General features: G+C 40.3%; 1 protein-coding gene across 1 annotated transcript in view; it reads left to right on the top strand.

The window, feature by feature from the left end:
- Positions 1–15,253, top strand: part of SORCS1 (sortilin related VPS10 domain containing receptor 1) — a 545,549-nt gene that overhangs the window by 473,869 nt on the left and 56,427 nt on the right. The window contains exons 17-18 of the mRNA XM_072995575.2: positions 6,039–6,152; positions 10,625–10,796. Coding sequence (XP_072851676.2) covers positions 6,039–6,152; positions 10,625–10,796 — 286 coding nt within the window. The remainder of the gene's footprint in view (positions 1–6,038; positions 6,153–10,624; positions 10,797–15,253) is intronic.

Below are 15,253 nucleotides of genomic sequence, written 5' to 3'. Positions count from 1 at the left end.
ATTTGCATGCATTGCCCACTTCTCACTACCAGGGGGCAATAGCGTTTCAGGAATGATTATCACAATGGAAATGGTGTGCCTAGCCCTTAGGACATTATTTCCTAGCAACTGCCTAGAAACCAGATTGTATTTATTTAAGTAGTAAATGGATTATGCTGTGACACATGTGTTATTACAGCATTTATTTACCAGGTTTCCCTGATTTTTTTTTTTACTGCCACATGAATAGTATCATTCCAGCAGCAGATGGAGGTTTTTATTCTGCACAAAGAAAAAAAATCTAGGCAAAAGAAGCAATAAGAGCAAAAACCTTGCTCATTCTTTTTCCATGCTAGATTAAGTCTGTTAGCATCCTAAAATGCTTTGCTAAAGTGTTGCGAGTTAGCGTATCTTTCTTTTTAAAATCGGGTTGCTGAAAAACATCTTCCAAAATCAGGAGTTTTTGATCCGTCATGGAGCTTCCCATCAGCCAGAGTCATAGCCTTGATTCTCTTGTTACCTCTGCCATTCACATAATGGAGAAGCATCTACCATGTCAAGATGGAATTATGCTCTGGGACCTTCACATCAATTCTTGAATGTGCAGAGGCCCTATTCAGGCATCCTAATTTTGCAGAACTAACCACAGGGAGCACTATAGCTGCACCCACTCCATCATCCATTTTGTCCACCTCCGACATATGGAGGATGATGACTCAGAAGGGGAGAGCCCTTTATGGGGGCTCTTTATAGAAGGAGGCATCTTGGATAGCCAGGGGTCTGACTCAAGATGGAAAGTGCCTGCAAACAGTGGGGTGCTCTTTTTGTCCTCAGACTCATCATCCACTCTGAGTAGGAGAGGTACAAATGGGAGATTGTGAGAGTTGGGTTATAGTGTTCTGTGCTACATGTGCTGATTTTGGGCAAACTATGACCTCTGAATAGGGCTCAATTTTATCTAGATAAGGATTATGTAATTCTTGTTTTGACACAGATTTCCCAACTTCCCACAACTGTTTTGGCAAATTCAGCTGAACAAACTAGTGATTAAAGCATGCAGAAGTGGGAAGAATAAAACTTAGAGCTTTACCCATCCAGTCAGAGGGCTTAGAGTGATTAATTCTTAAAAGTCTGCCTTTGGATCACTATGTATTCAGCTTTGTCTGTAGTATTGAGCCAGAGTTGTATCTCTTTCTGGTAGACAGGTAGAGATGTACTTCCTAATTTGTCTTGTTCTCTCTTACACTGGCAAGGACAGATCTTGTTCGTACTCTCAACAGAGTCCTTGCACTGGTGGGAAAGTGCTTAAATTTTGCATTTTTAAAAATGAAGGCTGGTGACAATGAAATTGCCAGGTTTTCCAAATTTTCTTATTTGTGTGTTTATTTCATTCTGTTATTTTTTAAAAGTCATCTTGTTTGTTTATTATATGTTGTGTCTAATGACCAACATATAATGCACAACTTTACACAGTGTGTATTGGTCGGTTGGTTTTAATTTAGGGTGATGTTGTCATCCATTGAGGGGGATATTTAATATAAATAAATTTTAAGCTTCCTATTTCCCCTGTTTGCCCCAGGGAAGCCTTTGGGAGTTTCAAGATGGGGAAACCTTTTAATATTCAAAGATTTCCGCTGGATTATTACTAGCATGATTGATAATGCCAGTGGCAATCTGGCAGAGTTCTTTCCCAAAACTATTGGAACAGAAGAAGTTACACAGGCTTGTCACCTTTGACAGGCTGTGGTAGCTTGCTGTTTGGCAGAACTATCTTGCCTCAGTTCCTCCTTCTCACATCAAAATACTCCCCGAAGTAAAGCTCATAAGACTCTATTTCTACTCCTGGTGTGTTGTGCATATGTGTATGTCTAAGTATGACCTGCGCAATTGTCTCTTTAAATTACTCTTGAAATGTTTAGAGAAGTAAGTTTAGACAGTTCTCTTCATTGATTATCAGATGCTCATACAAACACTCTGCCCTGCAATGGTTTAATTGTGATGTCATTTTCCATCATAAAGCAGATTTGTGAAATCAAGGTGAAAATTCTCTGGTGTAGTTAGCCAACATAATAAAAGGTGCAAAACCCTTGGTGGCAAATTGCCTCAGTTTTGTATTTTGCTGAAGCCAGACTATCTGCTACATTCAGAAAGTATGCCATGGTGCCGTGGGTGCTGCTTTAAATGAGGGGGAAAATGCTATTTCCAGCAGGCAATCTGGATTGGAGATGTAGTGGGAACTTCATCCTCTTCCTAATCCAAATCATAACTTCCCCCTAAATCTCAGGAATCCAGAAGGAAACACAGATGGGAACGGTTCAACCCTTTTCTCCCTGCTCTCACTCCATTTCTTTGGTACTCCCAGTTATCTCACTGGAAAGTACTTTCTCTCCATTAAAGGAGTCGCTCAGTAACCATTACATGCTTGTCTAATTTGGGTCTCAACCTGCCACAGACTGTAAATTATAAACACCAGTTGTAAACAGCAAACGCCTGGCACTAAATCTGTCATCCTCAGTTCCCCTAACTCCCATATTCACTAGCCAGGTTCATCCTCTGCTGCTCCTGTTGATGCTAATGCTTGTTGATTGTGAGGCAGCCTGTTGTGCCTACAGGTAGGCAGCAATTTGTCATTATCATCAGTGCTTCGGGTGCATCCAAGAGGAGACAAGAAATTCATTAGATTAAGGGTCTGCAAGGTGAGAGAAGGATACTAATGCCTCTCTCATGAGATGCAGAGGCACCACTGGTATCATTTCTCAGGATTTGCATGTGCTTGCGTGTGTACATGCATGCCAATATCCAGACTAGGCAAACGCTTAAACATTAAAATGTTTCAATCAACTGTCTGTGTCTGCCTGTTAAGTTAGAACATAGAGCTAGTTTACAGTGGGGAGAACACCGTCATGTATTTTAAACCCAGATCTGACTAAGATTGTACAAGGTTTGCTCATTCCTTTATCGCACTGAGAACAACCCCCCCACTGCAATGTTTCTCTTTGTTGGATGCAACTAAAAGTTTTAGTTCATTGTCCACACATGGACACTTTTGTGCACGAAATAAGAATTCTATACAAGAGAAATTTAAAGATTAAATATTTACAATTTTTTATTCAAAATAAGAATTTATTATGTTCTGGTTTGGTTATTGTGTGTTTGTTTTAATTTTTTTGCTCATTACTGCAGCTGAAGAGGAAAATGCTACTGTTATTCCTCTTACGCAGGACTGAAAAAAATAATCTTATATCGAGTTGCCATTTTCTGCTGGGATATTTTGAAAAGAAACTGTACAAATAGTCATTATTATAACTAACACAATTTCATACTAGGGATGTGCCATTCAGATTTTTTGGACTTCAATCCCCAGAATTCTCCAAGAATTCCAGGAATTGCAGCTCAGAAACCAAACTGCAGCCAAGAAATGCTTATAAAATGCCCTTCCCGCTCCTTGAGAAAGGCTATCTAGTGATTTATGTGCATGCCCAGGCACCCACCCTTCCTGTTTCCTGAAGCTGATTTTTTTTTTAAAGGAAGCTGATGCGGCCCTTCCTGGAGAGGCAGTCTTGACTCTATAGAAGGCTCCTCCCAAAGAACTACACCTCTCAGGAAGCATGGCAGCAGCCTCCTTTTCTTACAAGTAAACCACAGGAAACAAGAAGGCTGGAAGCTTGATGGTGCAGATAATTAGGAAGTTCTTCTCTTGTTGTGTGTGAGTTCAGGTGTGCGGATTTCAGTTTCTAAACTGCACTTCCCAGAGTGCTTGCATCATCCTAGAAACCGAAGTCTAAACAATCTCAATGATGCAGCCCTATTGCATACATATAAAGTGAAAGTGGATGTTGGAGATTTGGCTTGAGGAATGGGCCATTTGCATAGATTGGGAACTGGAAATTTCCCCTCCACCCAGAGTTTATCCTCTTATGGCTCCCTTTCTCATATGCTCTTTTTCCAGCATGGAAGATGCACATCAGTAAGATTTCTAGCCTTTAGAAAAAGAGCAAGATAAGAACACTTTTTTTCTCATCAGGGTTTATGTAGTTTGGACAAAAACTATGCCTAGGGCAGAGATTGGTTAAGAGAAAAAAGCAAATTATATAAAACTTATTAACCAGTTATCCCCCAAATTCACATAGGACAAAGCTAAAAACATCAGAAGCAAGATCACCATACAAGTAGCATGCATACATCCAAACATAGATATCAGTAGTTCCCAACCCTTTTTCACTTGTGTACCCCTTGGCAGCCCATGTTCTTAAATTGTACCCTTCATATTAAGGGGCGGAGCTAGGGGAGACTCCTCACCCACTTGTGTTCAGGCCACTTCCTCATTCTCTCTGGTAGCATGCACGAGTGTGGCAGCAAAGGAGCTGAAATATGTAATGAATTTTGTCCCGTACAAATTACCATTGATAGGAAAGAAGCCAGTGGCACAAATCCCTGAATTAGTGATAGAACAAGAATGGAAACTGCCTTGGACTAAAAGCCAATTGGTTGGGCTCTCACATGGGTGGTGGAGAAAGGAGGAAGAAATTGAGGGGTTTCTCACTGTTCAGGATATAAATAAGCAACTTACACTGTTGTCAGATGTACTTTCCCACACCATTATACTATTTATTTTTTGCATACCCATAAATGTCCTGATTCATACCCCTGAATATCATGCCCCAAGTTGGGAATCAGTAATATATACACATAATGTGGGTCTATAAATATGCACTTTTCTTAGCGAAGGGAGTAGCCTCTGTCCACCAGTTTTAGGATAGGCTAGCCCAATAAAAGAGACTATTCAGTGTTCTAAGAATCATTCTGAACCTGAGGTCTGAATCATGGTTGCAATGAGCCAGAATAGCATATAAGAAGACACTAGAAAGTGTCTCAGTGAATGCCCAGCAGCCTTTTCTCTCTTCCGCACCTACCTCCCAAACATCATCAAAAGGATACAACTGTTAAGGCAGGAAGCACTACTCCTGGAAGTGCTTCACCCTTGTTCCTGCTCATTTTAAAAATTAACCACTGCTGGTATAATTTGTATCTGATACTAAGATTATCATCAAGGATCCTTTGTCTAGAAAGAGAGAGGCAAGACAGCATGGAAACACAAACTAATTTTGTTAGATTACATCAGGCTTTGTATTCACGTTGCTGCATGCTTCACGGTGTTGTTTTTTGCTTGATTATTGAGCATGCTGTGAGAGTGCAGTGTTACCGCTTTTTAATTACATTGATACATGACAGCTCAGCAATACAAGCATTCCGGCTTGTTGACAATCAGATTATAGGGAGGAGGGGGAGCCTCAATATTTGGGTTTCTCTGGGAAATGAAAATGAATGTTACCATTGCTGAATGATGATTTCAACTGCCTGGATGTTGTCCCTCCACTAAAGATGCTTATAAAATTAATTTGCATCATTTGGGAGAACCAAACATCTGTTTGCAAACCAATTAACCAACTTTCCTCTATTGACATGTTACATAAAAGGCTCAGGAGACTCAGGGCTTGGCTGCATGGCTCATACAAACTGAAGAGGGAAATGATAATATTGGGTTTTCAAGTCCATCCTGACACAGTTTCTTACATTTCCCTGCTCATTACTGGCTTCCATTGCCAATGGATCAATGCCTGGAAGGTCCTCAGGTCAATGATAGAACACAGGTTTTGCAAGCACCTGTATTTATGCTGAAGTAGCTCCATCAGCATAAATTTGTGGCTACTGTATTTGATTAATAATTTTTTTGGATGCTGTAGTTTATTCTGAAATTATTCTGCTGAGAATGGATGTCATCTGAATGTAATCCAGATCAACGCTGTGAAATTATTGACAAGAAGGGAGATCCGTAGATGTATGCTGTTCTCATTAAAAATATATAAATATACATATGCCAAATCACAGACACAGATATGTGTCTGTGTAATATCAAAAGGTGGGTTGATATCCAAGTATGTACACAAGCCACTGTGTATGTGAGTGTGATACATTTTGTTATGATTCATTTTTAATGTGTTCCAGTTCAGTGTGCAGTTTGCATGTAATTGAAATAATCTGTCTTTCTTCTGAACTAGTGACTATGGATTTGAGCGCCACAGCAATGGCCAGTGTCTGCCGGCATTTTGGTACAATCCATCATCCTTGTCGAAAGACTGCAGTCTCGGTCAGAGTTATCTCAATAGCACTGGGTGAGTGGTCAGAGCTAGCAGGTCTAACTTGGGTGGATATAATCATCTGCATGAATGGCTGTTAAAATGGTTTCCATGCTATTTATCAGAGCAGTGAGTTTTTTTGTTTTGTTTTATGAGTTATAGCATTGAAAAACACAAAGTATTAAGGTTTGTTGGCCCATATGAATACATCCAAAATGTGGTGACCTTTATTACGCTGACATGAATATAACAGATACAAAAACACTAAGCTTTGGAATCCTCTACAGTTCTTCCTCCCCCTTCATGGATTGCTGCCTTGTCATGGCAAAGGGGCTTTAGTAATTCAGAAAAGCTATGGGCTATGCCATGCAGGGACTCCCAAGTTGGACAAGTTATAGTGGAGAGTTCTGACTAAATGTGATCCACCTGGAGCAGGAACTGGCAAGCCACTCCAGTATCTTTGCCAAGAAAACTCAATGGACAGAAATAAAAGGCTAAAAGATATGATGCTGGAAGATGAGCCCCTCAAATCGGAAAGTGTCCAACATGCTACTGAGGAAAAGTGGAGGACAAGTACAAGTAGCTCCAGAACTAATGAAGTGGTTGGGCCAAAGTCGAAAGGATGCTCAGCTGTGGATGTGCCTGGAAGTGAAAGGAAAGTCCGATGCAGCAAAGAAAAATACTGCATAGGAACCTGGAACATAAAATCTATGAACCTTAGTAAGCTGGATGTGGTCAAACAGGAGATGACAAGAACAAACATTGACATCTTGGCCATCAGTAAACTAAAATGGATGGGAATGGGTGACTTCAGTTCAGATGATTATCATATCTACTACTGTGGGCAAGAATCCCATAGAAGAAACGGAGCAGCCCTCATAGTCAAAACAAAAAAAAAAAAAGAGTGGCAAAAGCTGTAATGGGATACAATATCAAAAATGATAGAATGATTTCAATACGAATCCAAGGCAGACCTTTCAGCATCACAGTAATCCAAGTTTATGCACCAACCACAAATGCTGAAGAGGCTGAAATTGACCAATTCTATGAAGACTTACAACACCTTCTAGAACTGACATGAAAGAAAGATGTTCTTGTCATTATAGGAGACTGGGATGCTAAAGTAGGGAGTCAAGAGATAAAAGGAACAACAGGTAAGTTTGGGCTCAGAGTTCAAAACGAAGCAGGGCAAAGGCTAATACATTTTTGTCAAGAGAACAAGCTGGTCATCACAAACACTCTCTTCCAACAACACAAGAGGCGACTCTACACATGGACATCACCAGATGGGCAATACCAAAATCAGATTTATTATATCCTCTGCAGGCAAAGAAGGAGAAGCTCTATACAGTCAGCAAAAACAAGACCTGGAGTGACTGTGGCTCTGATCATCAGCTTCTTATAACAAAATTCAAACTGAAGAAAGTAGGAAAAAGCATGGGGCTAGTCAGGTATAATCTAAACCAAATCCCTTATGAGTACACAGTGGAAGCGAAGAACAGATTTAAGGAACTAGATTTGGTGGACAGAGTACCTGAAGAACTATGGATGGAGGCTCATAACAACAACCATCCTAAAGAAAAGGAAATGCATGAAAGCAAAGTGGCTGTCCAATGAGGCCTTATAAATAGCAGAGAAGAGAAGGGAAACCAAATGCAAGGGAGATAGGGAAAGTTGCAGAAAAATGAATACAGACTTCCATAGAACAGCAAGGAAAGACAAGAGGGCCTTCTTAAACGAAGAGTGCAAAGAAATAGAGGAAAATAATGGAAAGGGAAAAACCAGAGATCTGTTCAAGAAAATTTGAGATGTTAAAGGAACATTTTGTGCAAAGATGGACAAAATGGGAGGGACCTAACAGAAGCAGAAGACATCAGGAAGAGGTGGCAAGAATACACAGAGGAATTATACCAGAAAAATCTGGATGTCCCAGACAACCCACATAGTGTGGTTGCTGACCTTGAGCCAGACATCTTGGAGAGTGAAGTCAAGTGGGCCTTAGAAAGCCTGGCTAACAACAAGGCCAGTGGAGGTGATGGCATTCCAGCCGAACTATTTAAAATCTTAAAAGATGATACTGTTAAGGTGCTACACTCAAATTGCCAGCAAGTTTGGAAAACTCAACAGTGGCCAGAGGATTGGAAAAGATCAGTCTACGTCCCAATCCCAAAGAAATGTAGTGCCAAAGAATGCTCCAACTACCGTACAATTGCACTCATTTCACATGCTAGGAAGGTTATGCTCAAAATCCTACAAGATAGGCTTCAGCAGTATGTGGACCAAGAACTCCCAGAAGTACAAGCTGGATTTCAAAGGGGCAGAGGAACTAGAGACCAAAATTGCTAACATGCGCTGGATTATGGAGAAAGCCAGAGAGATCCAGAAAAAAATATCTACTTCTGTTTCATTGACTATGCAAAAGCCTTTGACTGTGTGGACCACAGCAAACTATGGCAAGTCCTTAAAGAAATGGGAATGCCTGACCACCTTATCTGTCTCCTTAGAAACCTATACGTGGGAGAGGAAGCAACAGTTAAAACTTGATATGGAACAACTGATTGGTTCAAAATTGGGAAAGGAGTACGACAAGAATGTATATTGTCTCCCTGTTTATTTAACTTATATGAGTTATGCAGAATACATCATGCAGCAGGCAGGACTAGATGAAGCCAGAATTAAAGTTGCCGGAAGAAATATGAACAACCTCCGATATGCAGATGATACCACTCTGATGGCAGAAAGTGAGGAGGAATTAAAGAACCTGGTAATGAGGGTGAATGAGGAGAGCACAAAAATGGTCTGAAGCTCAACATAAAAAAATAAGATCATGGCCACTGGTCCCATCACCTGCTAGCAAATAGAAGGGAAAGATATGGAGGCAGTGACAGATTTTACTTTCTTGGGCTCGATGATCACTGCAGGTGTGACGGCAGCCCCGAAATTAAAAGACACCTCCTTCTTGAGCGGAAAGCGATGACAAACATTGACAGCATCTTAAAAAGCAGAGACATCAGCTTGCCAATAAAGGTCCGCATAGTCAAAGCTATGGTTTTTCCAGTAGTGATGTATGGAAGTGAGAGCTGGACCATAAAGAAGGCTGACCGCCAAAGAATTGATGCTTTTGAACTGTGGTGCTGGAGGAGGCTCTTGAGAGTCCCCTAGAATGCAAGGAGAACAAACCTATCCATTTTGAAGGAAATCATCCCTGAGTGCTCACTGGAAGGACAGATCCTGAACCTGAGGCTCCAATACTTTGGCTATCTCATGAGAAAAGAAGACTCCCTGGAAAAGACACTGATGTTGGGAAAGTGTGAGGGCAAGAGGAGAAGGGGCCAACTGAGGATGAGATGGTTGGACAGTGTCATCGAAGCTACCAACGTGAATTTGACCAAACTCTAGGAGGCAGTGGAAGACAGGAGGGTCTGACATGCTCTGGTCCATGGGATCACGAAGAGTCGGACACGACTTAACGACTAAACAACAACAACAACAGTTCTTAACCAGCTAGTTGTTAAACCAGATATGGGAATCTAGGTGGAAGGCCACATGTTATTGCTCCTTAGTATCTCCAATTTCTCATAGTCCTCCTAGTCATGCTTCAGAATTTCAGTGGCAACTGGCAAAACCTCATGCATGCTTTTAAATGCATTATGGCAGATTGCTGCTTAAATTCAGTAACAGAGATGGAAAATTGCTACCATTCTATTAAAGCAAGTAAAACCTTTCCAGTTACTGTCAAATTTTCACAAGAATAGTTTGCACAATATTTGATGCCCACTCTTTTTACAAAGTGGCATGCAGCATGTGGGACTGTTGCTGAGTACATAGAATCTAAATTTAGAAGCTTAGAAAGTCACTTTTTAAAAGGAATCAGTTATAGAACTGTGGCAAAGATGGACCCTTTCCATTAATTCACTACCCTTAGAATTGATAAGAGAATCACATAAAACTTGAAGAAATCCAGCTCAAAATGCCTCTGAATGTGAGATCTAAAAGTAATTGGAAGATGTTACAACAGAAACAGCAATGTGGTTCCAACTCATTTTACTTTTGAAAGCTATATTCATTATTGTGGCTTATTACTTGAAAAGTAACTTGTTATAATAATGATTGTGTGCCATCAAATCAATTTTGACTTACGGCAATCCTTTCTATGGTTTTCTGTGTAGAGAATAATCAGAAGTGGTTTACATTTCCCTTCTTCTACGTCATCCTAGGACTGCAGAGCTTGCCCTTGGTCACACAGGCTGGCTCTTCTGCAATGCATAGTAGTGGGGAATTGCTCTCCCAACCTCTGGCTAAAATTCTTGAGTTCATAGTATTAGTGAGTATCTTACTTCCAGGCTATATAGCCCAGGTCCTAAAGCTAGATAATTTAAACTGACATGTGATTCTATTCCTTAGAATAATTGGCAGCGATGCTGTTCTGGGGGAGAGGGGACATAACCTGAAAGGAGCATCCTGTCAACCTTCCTTCCACTCTGGTCTCTGCTTCCTCCTTTCAACAGGTATAGGAAAGTTGTATCTAATAACTGCACAGATGGTGTGCGTGAACGGTACACAGCCAAGCCGCAGCAGTGTCCTGGCAAGGCCCCACGAGGGCTTCGGCTTGTCACTTCAGATGGCACGTTGACATCAGAACAAGGGCACAATGTTACCTTCCTGGTGCAGCTCGAGGAGGTATGGTCTACAGTGTTTCACTCATTCCCCATTTGAGTCTGAATCTTTTATTTGGAAAAAAGAAAAACTAAACACAGTAAATAAGCCAGTGTGATTTTAATAAATTCAGCGTTTGACAAATCTAAGTTGTATTGCTCAGCTTTTTCTTGTGTTTAGCAAGGCCTGATTCACTCCTGCTTTGTTCCTCCCTATTTTCTAAAGGGTATGAAAGGACAGAACCTTGATTAGTATTAGAAAGCATATGGCACGGTTGGGTTGTAGAGTTTGTATAGGACATGGAAAGTACAAATTCCCAAAACTCTGCTTTCTTCAAACACTTTGTGGGGGCAGGTGATGGAGGTAACAACCTTGTATTATCTAACCAGTGTTGTCTGCATGTTCAGACCACTTCAAATAATCTTGTTTGATCTGAGAGCTCCCACTTAGTGATCAGAAAGTCAGCTATTGTTTGGAGGTGGGAAGGAACCAAAGATCTCATGCACGCACTCACCTGCCCACTGCACACATGTACAGACTCCCACACCTCCCACGCCCACGCCCACCCCCACGGGCACCTGTATGCATGCATGCACACCCCCACATACCCTGCCTGCATGCACAGATGAATGCCCGCCTGAAACCCCATGTACACACAGCATAGGCTGAAGCGAATGGGCCAGACAAAATAGCAATGCATGATGTGGCCTGCGGGCCATAGTTTGGAGACCCTTGATCTAGAAGATGGGCAGGGTGAAAGAGAGTGGGAAATTGTTTGAGGTGCAGAAATCTAGAGCAAGTCTTGCCTCTCAAGTGCCATATTTTAATACATTTGAGAAACAGATGGCAAGACACAATGTAGCACCTGAGTCAGCCATTGCATAATATATAACACATATGGAGAAAGGACAAAATGAGCATACCTGAGTTCTGGAAGGGTTGTTATTTTTTAACTGCCAATTCTCTTATCACAAATCCAATCCAAAATTCCCTCCTAAAACAGGGAGAGAAATCATATTCTTCCCTATGGGGTGTTCTAGTATCTAATTAAATTGGAGCTGTTCATTGACCTGTGTAAAATGAGTATCAGATATATAAATTATTTCATAGCAGCTGATCAAGTCTACTCTTGTACATATATCTCCTACTCCCATGTTACTTCATGAATTTCACCAGGTGAATATTACCATATTGTCCCACGCTTTTTCAAAGTTTATTTTCTACAGAATCATAGAATCCTGTGGAAGATATATAGTCTTTAATGCACATTTTTGCATTTCTCTAATATTTTAGTGCTACCTAGAGTAGACCCACTGAAACAAACTTTCAAAGAGTTGACCCATTGGGGTGGTAAAATTATATTGAGTTATGTATCAATTGCACTTTATGTGATTGTCACATTTGTATTAAACTTTCTGTGAATTATTTCATAATTCTCTTCATGTTCACACCACGGACTCCAAGTGTTTGGGGCTATAACTGACAGTCCTTTATCATTGACCATACAGGCCAGGGATTCTGGAAATCAAAATATCTGGAGGGCTGCAGGGTCGCCACTTCTGGCCTATTGAATGCTAGGAAACGATGACTGAAGAACAAGAGTTCAACCTGAATGTCACCTGAGCCAGAAAAGAATGGTCAGGAGAACTTGAGTACTGTGAGGAAAGGATTTTTGAGGGATTTTGATTGTAGTATGAAGGTGAAAAGAGTGAAAAATGTAGTGAAAGTGAAAAATGCAACAATCACTGAAAGTGCCATTGACCCCTATCTCAATATTATTTATTATCCTCTTCAAGTGTTATAAATAATATTTTGTCATTGGCTTAACTCCTGTCTAAGCCTGTTTGGTTTTGGAATTGAGGATTCCTGTCATGCTATTACCAAGCCTTAGAAATATGTACAGTACATCCAATTTTCCCTGGTGGTCATCTTTTATTTCAAGAACTGCCCTGTGGTAATTTTTAAGCAGAGAATCGATGGGGACACAGCCACCACAGGAAGTAAGAAGTGATCACCAGAGTGAGAGGAGGGCTTAGCTGCACCACCACAGTTATTAATGTCCTTAAATTATAATCAACATTTACAAGAAAGATTCAAAATGCTCTGGAAAGGCAAAAGTTGTGTTTGAAAATCATCTCTCAGTTGTACTGACAAAAGTTGAATGTAGCACAGAATGTTTCAGATCACATCAGTATCTAATGATGAAAGAGATAAACATCTTTTCAGCAGAACAGCCTCTTTGGCAGTGGGACAGCTATAATGAAAACTTTCAAGAAAATGGTTGACTATGCACATTTTCCCAACACCCTTAATGTATATTTTTAGCTTCTTTGAATGACAGCTTCTGACTTAAGAATCAAGAATTTACTTATATGTGGTTTCTTTGTTCTGCACACAATGACGTGATAAATTGAATCCATCTATCTTGGCTTTAACTCAAGAGCTAAGTGAGAAGAAAAAAAATGATAAAGTTACTAGCACTAGTAATGCAATCTTTCCTTTCAAATACAAAGGAATTTATCTCTTGTCTCTAGTGAAAGTGTTACTGTATTATCTATAGGGGCCCATGGCCTAAATCCAATGTGATATGATGTTGTGGCAGCAACTCCCTTTGCCTTGTACTTACTATTGACAAAAAAACACTCTGAAGGTTTTCTAAGCTCTCTGTTTCAGGTTTTAGGGTGCCTGGGGAGCCAAAGAGAGGGACTGTTGCTGCCTAGTTCTATTCATGGAAGGTGACCATGTTCAGTGCTGACCATGTTGGGCTATTCCTTTTGGGCTTAATGTACCTGAGCCAATGAAACAAAGTATAATAAGCTGAAGACTTATAGCTGCACATGTGAACTTACTGCGATTGCACCTTTAGAGGTGTGGAAGGAAAGAACACAATCCTAAATTATAGGCTTAAGCGAAGGAGAATAATCATCATTGTTTTTTTGTGTGATGTCCAATTAAACCTGTTGACCAATGGAATGGTTTCTGTAAAGGGAATTGGGAGGGGATAATTTTGCCTTCTCCTGCAATCCCTTATGAATTCTAAAAAAACTTTTCTGGAGGACTGTGGATCCCTTCTAATAAGATCTGGAGGGGTGTGTGTGTGTGCGTGAGAGAGAGAGAGAGAGAGAGAGAGAGAGAGAGAGAGAGAGAGAGAGAGAGAGAGAGAGAGAGAGAGAGAGAGACTATATTGTATCCAGTGAGATATTGCACAGAATGTAAAATAAATGAGTGGCCAAGAATAACATATTCTTAGTACTTTTCCAGAAACACCACTTACATTTTTTAAACATAGTTCAGGCCAGTATTCCAAAGATAAGTTGACTATAAATTGGGAATTGTCTTTTACCTGCTTAAGGTAAAGTTAAATTAACATTATCCAGTTCACTGGAGTAAGTGACTTGCTTTTGAGTCGATGGACAAGATTGTCTTGTCAGTGGTTAAAAAGAAGGATTCTTAGCTTAAATCCCATAAAAAAATTCCTTCCATGAGTAAATCTTACATGAATGCTTGCAATAGTTAGTGTGGGGATGGAGTGGGACAGGATTACTCAGCATAAGGACTCCATAGAACAGATTGCTTAGAATTCCATTCTGGAAGACGACCAAGAAGAAGCAACATCTGCCTGCTACAATGGCTAATTAAAACTCAATTTTTAAACATCTGCACAGATAAAGAGATAACAAGTCACTGCGTAATTGAAGAGTTCCAAATTAAATGTGAGACTTGGGACTTGGTTTTTAAAACTTTGAGTTGCATCTCGTCTTTTTAACACTTGGATTTACATATAAACCCCAGCACTTTATGGAACAAATGTAGGCTTACAGCCTCTTGGGTGAGCTTGGAATCGAATGTTTGAAAGTGCCAAGCTCATTAGGATGATTAAGATTAGCAATATCATCTTCTTAAGCAGCATAATATTGTGGAAGGCATATAAGCAATCAAGGCATAATAATGTTGTCTAAACAGGTCAGGCTATAACATCAGCTCAGCATCTTTCAGTGCCAAAAAACCAAGGGAGGCTGTAGGAAGAACATATGTGCAAAACACAGTTAACCACACATAGCATGCCTTCCTTATATATTCATATTTCCACACAGCAAAACTGAGGAAAGTGGTCCCCACCCAGGGTAATCCTTCAGCCACGAATTATGCATCATGATAAGAAAGCAGTATAGTAGGACTTCTGTATCCATGGGGGACTGGTTCCAAGCCTCGCCTCTGTGGATGCTGAAAAATGCAAAAGCTATTTTAATAGTGAATGCTATAAATAGCATGGTCTCTGTGCCCAGTTTTAATAATGGCATTATAGAAATATATTTCTGTAGCAAATGCTATACATAGCATGATCTCTGATTCCCTCTAGTAGCCATTTCTGGTAACTTCATGCTTAGAAATATATATTTCTAGGGTTTATCTTTTAACATTTTTAATATTTTCAGACCGTGAATAAGTGAATCAACAGATACTGATCCCATGGGTACAGA

The sequence above is a fragment of the Pogona vitticeps genome, chromosome 3 (assembly GCF_051106095.1).
Source record: "Pogona vitticeps strain Pit_001003342236 chromosome 3, PviZW2.1, whole genome shotgun sequence".
Taxonomy (NCBI): domain Eukaryota; kingdom Metazoa; phylum Chordata; class Lepidosauria; order Squamata; family Agamidae; genus Pogona; species Pogona vitticeps.
This window is presented reverse-complemented; position numbering and strand designations above follow the sequence as displayed.